Below are 6,548 nucleotides of genomic sequence, written 5' to 3'. Positions count from 1 at the left end.
TCATAGCAGAAATTTTTCAAAATAGACACATATAGTGAATTATATTGAGTAAGTCGACTAAAAAATTCTCTTGCTCGTTGATATTTTATTTTTAGAAAAATAAAATAAACTATCCTCATATCAAATGTTTTCTTTATTTATTACATTTTGTTATAAAATGATAAATCCGATTTCTCATAACTGAGACTTATGAAATTGAAAGTAAATATTGATATTAACAGAAATAGATCAGCTTTTATGCAGACAATTATAACTTGAAGAAACCAAGCTAAATCCCACCACATGCAGATTCTTCCTCATCTTTCTTTTTTGATAAAAGAGCCACCTTTCCATTCATATATAGCACTCTAACCTGAAATAAAAACGAAAAAATTGCCAATTATAACTGCTTATAATTGAAGACTTGATACCACTACGTAACAATAGAAACTAGAGTTCACAAAAATAACTTTATTACGTTTATTCACTAAGATGTATTGGGCTACCAACGTAGTCTTAAGGCAGAAGAGCCACAACTATTCACCATAGGGAAAAAAAAAATGGTGTGATGCATAAGTCACACAACTTTCACTTATACCCCCCTTTACTTGAAGTTTAAATTAATCCTCGCTCATTTCAAAACAGCAGAGATGGGTAAAAATTAGTTATATATGAAACTAATAGCTAAAGTTGCCATAGAAACGACATTTATTCATGAATGAACCATTGATAAATAAATATCGTATCCATGGCAATTAGTTTCAACTATAGCTAATTTCTGCCCAACACTCCAGAACAGATATTTCTATATTATTCACTGTGCCAATACTTTCCCTCACTAATTTTCCAAATGAGCCATTCAGTTGACTTTTTGACTAACTACAAATTCAACGGTTTTCAAAGTTCTTTTAATAATATTCCTCATTGCAAAATTTTCTTTTGTAAAAGTATTGCAGAAATACAAAAATATAACAGTTTGCTAAAATTAATATTCCACTCTAGACCATTCTTCTTCTTTGGGGATCTTCCCTTGGCCAGGGGAGGGAATTCCTTATTTTAATCAGGGATTAAAATAAGGAATTCTGTGGTTCTCCTGAGGTCATCCAGGCTTCCATAGAGCTGATTTGGAGAGGGCCACATCAATCTCCTTTGCTCAGAAAATAGCTTGCACATTGTGCTCACCTGCTCTACCCTCGCAGAGAGGACCGGAGCCAGAATGGAGCTTTTGGAATAGGCAGGCTCTGAGACGGTTGTGACCTGTCTGTAAGCGAAAAATGAGGACCTGTTCTTGTCAATGTGGGTGGCTCCTAATCCATCGCTTCCTAATGCTGGATTCATTAAGTGTCTTTACCTCTTTGAGGATGAGGTGACAGTTGAACTGCGGACCCAAGGCCCCCCCCCTTGGCCAGCTGGTTTGCCCTTTCATTTCCAGCAAGGCCACAGTGTCCAGTGTTCCATTGCAAGATGACTCAGGCTTTCAAATTCCTTTGCAAGTTTTCTCAGACCTTTTCCCCACTTAAACTTAAGTGTCTACAACACTGATGCTGCGTCAGTAAATAATACATTTTTGAGTTTTCGGGCCTCTTTAGTGTCCTAAGAAGTTTTGACACTTGACAGTTGTATTTATGGCAGACCTACCATTATGTATTCCGAGCTCTTGACTAGTTATTCAATGCTTATTTGTTATATAATCAATACTGAAAATGTTAAGAATGATTTTATCGAGTTAGCCTGTCAACTGAAAAGGCTCATATATTTGTTAAGTGAAATTAAAGTACAAATTATTTATTAATATGATGAGAAGAAAACATCATCAGCAGGTGAAACAGAGAACAACCCACAGCACATGCGCTTGCTCTAATTTAGGGAAAGACTTTAGGAAAATTAGAAATTTAAACGCTGTAAAAGTTTTTCAAAGAGAATAAAACCTAGTGATACTACAGAACATTAAATTTTACATTTATATACCGATTTTAATCAGAATTATTTGGGCCATTTTTGAGAAAATAAAAAAAAATTGTAAAATATATTATATAAAGTGGCACTTCCATTTTTTCGATCTTAACAAACAAGTTGCTGTAACATCCCATCTCCACCTACTGTGGATAAATAATTTCAGTTTCGTAAGACTTTTCATTTCTAAACTAGGCTATTCACAGCATACACACAGGCCATTTTTTGAGGCTTGGTTATTTGTTCTCAGGGTACACTGGTATTTCTGTCAAAAACTCAAATTCAAAATGTTTCACAATACTTCTTATTATACAGGGTGTAAAAGGATAAAGTTGACCAACTTCGGATGGTGAATCTACACCTTGAGTATCAAGTACAACAAAAAAGTCTCCTTGAACAATGTCCGATTCTCAACTATAGGAACAGAATTTCAGTTTTTGTATTTTTTCTGAACAACACAACTTTTCTAAATAAAAAATAACCGTATCTCACAATCTATTGGTCCTACAGAAAAATTAAAACAACCTACAGAAAAATTAAAACAACCGTCAGAAAGCTCATCACATTTGCTTTAAGAATACATGTTACACATTATCCTAAACTAATTTTTATTATGGTTGAAATGATCGGAATTTTAAAAAAATGAGGAAATGCTAAATTTTGAAATTTTTTATTTTCATTTCACAGAAATAAATTTCTTTTCTCAAGCAAACTTTTTTTGTTGTACTCGAGGTCTAGAGTAACCATTTAGAGTTTATCGATTTTATTTTGTCTCACTCAGTCCATATATAGGTAAGTATAAGTAGAAATTGGAGATCTTTAGAATCAAATCATTTTGATACCATGGTGTGATAAAACTCTTTATTTATGAGAGCAGGGGATGCTGATCTGGTTATAAAATTAACCTAATAGCCTATTGCCTATACCAGAGATGGGCGATAGATATCAAACTGTAATATGCTAATAATGAGTAAAGCATTAAGTTGCGATTCAAGTGGTGTTCACAGAACCCTCAACAACTTCAAATTTATTGCAACTCAGAATTCATTAATAATTATGGCACTCCTCCATATGGTATTGGGCTCTGTTGGCAAACAATGCAACTTCCAAAGGTTAACGCTTGCCTAGACAAGCAGATTTTTATCTGAGAGGTCTTTGATAAAACTTGAATACTGGTTGTCGGATTTCCGATTTTGTAAATTTATTATTTACAGCTAACACCACAAGATCGTGAGAAACAACCATTCTCTCTCTTTTACTTGCCCCATCAGAGGCCAAATTTTGTACAGTAATAAATTATACGATGACATTCCATTATTCTAAAATGTCTCACAATTTATTTCACATAACTAACCATGTAATAAAGGGCTCCCGGTCATAAGAAACGTATCGTGCCTCTCAGAGTGCAAATACTGGTTCTTATTTTACATTTTTAAATTTCAAATTTATTTAAAATGCATTATTAATACAGTCCACACCATCATACCACTAAATTACAATTAATTCAGGTAATATCCCTCAACATTGTAACCAAAATTAACCGCAGGGAATATCTGAATTAAACACAGTCCAGTCACTTTAATTTACAATAAGCAGCAAAATATAAATGTGCTGTACTCTGGATACAACCCAGACTGCAGGACATTGAACAATCTCCTTGTCTACACGCCCATCTCTGATATATATACAAAGTTCTAAATATCTATCCAGTAAGCAAAATTAGCTATAGTTGAAACTAATAGCTAAAAATGCCATGAATATGGTATTTATATATCAATGGTTCATTCATGAATAAGGTTCGTATCCATGGCAATCTTAGCTATTAATTTCAGCTATAGCTAATTTTTGCCCTTCTCTGCCAGTAAGTAGGTAAAAATCATTACCTTGTCAAATTATACCTGTGTCCCAGACGCTTGGCTGTTCAAGGTCAGGCACGATAGTCCATCAGAGCTCTGAACCGTACCGACTTTTCGCATTGGCGTGATGATGACAGGCACTGCCTTCTCCTCACTACCACCAAGGTTGATAGTCAACACTTTACCGACTTGCTCTTCAGCCTTCTGGGTTTCTGCATTAGCTATTGCGGCGGTAACAATATTCGGCCTCCTTACAACTGACTTCATCAATTTCACGCCTCCATAACATCTAGGACTGAAATCACAATAATATATTTCAGGCTAGATGTAAAGTTAAGTAAAGCAAGATATAATAATGATAAATGTAACAGAATTACATGGGGAAAATGTTCCTGATAAATTGATTGATTTGATTCTTTAATAATAGCCAAGATAATCTCGATGATAAGGAAAAGATGAAATGATTACATATTAGCCTGAGAGCTATATAGCACATATTCTGATCCAACTAACATGTTACGGGAGGCTGAGTAGAGAGGACTAAACTATGACAACATATTTGCTCAGAGATAATCAAGGCACAGCAATAAGTGATGCTTTTAAAACAAAAACAAACAATAAAAGAATATTTTAAATGATGAGATTATTTTTTACTGTAACGAGACCCTTAAAGATATTATACTTGAATGTCTGGCATACAAAAAACAACGAGAAATATTCTTTTTTTTTAATTAATGAGACTGCCACTCAATGAAAAAAAGTCAACACCCCAGGCCGGATTCGAACCGGCACCGCCAATAGATCTCAAATTGGTAAGACTGCGCCTGACCACTGAGCTACAGGCAGCCCTAATGCAAAAATATGTTACATTCATAAATATTCGAAAACTATAAACAAAAATGTATAACAGATATTGTTATGGTATAGCATATTAATAAATATAGTGCGGAGATATTTTTATATCTGTGAATGGTTGATAAGAACAAAATATAGAAATTAGTACACAAGTATAAATGAAAAAAATTAAAATCGGTACCACTAGAAACCCATGAAGGGTTAAGGGTGCAGTACTTTGCAAGGAGGTGATTTGGTTAGTATCACGCTCGACCGCCAGATTTTTACCCAATTTATGAGGCTGGGTGGAGCGCAGGAGGGCTACAGAACCCACAGCATTGACTCACGGCTACAGTGTAACAGAAAATAATTTTCTGCCCAGCCGGATTTGGAGTAAGTAGCATTGTGCCTTACCAAAGTGTCACCGGGCTCCCTACAGGTATAAATGAGAATACAAAAATTGTTATAGAAAATTAGATCAAATAGAATATTAAATGTTACGAGTGTATACGAATAAGAGGGTATAATCATTTTATTGTATCAAGATTAAATGTTTTTAGATGAATAAGAGTTAGAAGATTTGTATTATGATATGAACTTGATAATTATTCTCAATTCGTATAATTTTATACATTAAATTTGATTTGGATGCATTATATAACTGAATATCATAGAATAGATTCAGGTATTTTGTGATTTTAAATTTTTTGTAATATTTCAAATTAAGATTCGTAAAAATATTGAATTAATAGTTGTATGTTTCAATTAATGTATTATGTGATTCCATAAATAAATCTTGTGTCAGATGCAATAGTTTTATATAAAATTTTTTCTTGCTGTGGTTGTAACTAAATGAATCAAAAAAACATAAAGATGCCAGGAATTTAAAGAACTATGTAACAAAGACCATTCTTCTATCATATTTCATTATTGACCAACATGAAACTATAAAAATCCTAATACAGTGTAATCTCACCAATCCAAACTTCGGTACTCTGAACACTCCAGTAATCCTAAATGGTATAAAAAAAGTTACTTTTTTTTAGAAAACTCAGCAGATAATAATATTTTTGTTTTCAAATAAAAGTGCACCGATGTAAAGGACATTTTTAACTTCCGAATCTATAAGCAAGTTATGTAATCGCCATGAAAATTGAAAATGGAAATTTTTACATTTTCGATATCGGGTTATCTAATTCCTATGGAAGTTTTTATAATAAATTAGTTGGAATCAGAAATATATCTATTGTATAAATCATTTGATTCTGTAAAACTAATTTAATTATTGGTAGAAATATGTATAATACAAATTTTGTTTATGAACTCATTTTTTTTTTATCAAGTTTTAAATAAATCCATTTATTATTACACAATTATACAAATTAAATCATTGCTTAGTATTACTGGAGATGTAAAAGAAAACAATTTTTTTTTAAATTTTTAATTGTTTAAAACTTCAAACTGTCAAATTTCCAATAAAATATGTTTAAAAAAATAACTAAATAAAAATAGTAATGCATATTCATATTGTTAAATTTTTTTAAACCAATTTTTCCTAATACTTTCTGAAATCTGAAACATATATCTACAGCAATTAGTTCGGATTACCCACATTACACTGTAATATAAACATGTACCCCTTTAAAAACAATTATTTATACCTGTAAGATGGTGTTCTGGATAACGGAAGAGAAGTCCTGAATGACCTATAGGCAACAGGAGGAACGAATGGTGATCTTACAATAGGTTGCTGTGAGAATAGCGGCTGCTGACGAAGCATCAACGGTAGCAGGTTATGTGGTGGAGTCCTCATTCCAGGGTTTGGAAGAACAGGAGCTACCATCAGTGGTTTATCTGTTTTTGGTGTAACTAAAGGCACTGGTGGCTGGGAAAGTGGTCTTGGAGTACTGAAACTAAATATTATAT

General features: G+C 32.8%; 1 protein-coding gene across 2 annotated transcripts in view; it reads right to left on the bottom strand.

The window, feature by feature from the left end:
- Positions 1 to 114: 114 nt before the first annotated feature.
- The window catches only part of LOC106680327 (uncharacterized), a 29,874-nt gene continuing 23,440 nt past the window's right edge, over positions 115 to 6,548 (bottom strand). The window contains exons 14-16 of one of the 2 annotated variants that reach the window (XM_014419943.3): positions 6,284 to 6,535; positions 3,831 to 4,083; positions 115 to 352 (exon numbers count right to left, since the gene is read on the bottom strand). In XM_014419943.3, the coding sequence (XP_014275429.1) occupies positions 269 to 352; positions 3,831 to 4,083; positions 6,284 to 6,535 (589 nt within the window). In that variant the 3' untranslated portion in view covers positions 115 to 268. Of the gene's footprint in view, positions 353 to 3,815; positions 4,084 to 6,283; positions 6,536 to 6,548 lie in introns of both variants that reach the window. The other variant, XM_014419944.3, reaches the window with a different exon arrangement.

This window comes from Halyomorpha halys, unplaced genomic scaffold (genome assembly GCF_000696795.3).
Source record: "Halyomorpha halys isolate HHAL.00 unplaced genomic scaffold, Hhal_1.1 Scaffold254.1, whole genome shotgun sequence".
NCBI classification, from domain to species: domain Eukaryota; kingdom Metazoa; phylum Arthropoda; class Insecta; order Hemiptera; family Pentatomidae; genus Halyomorpha; species Halyomorpha halys.
The sequence above is the reverse complement of the archived record's forward strand: the minus strand, read 5'-3'. Positions and strand labels throughout refer to the sequence as shown.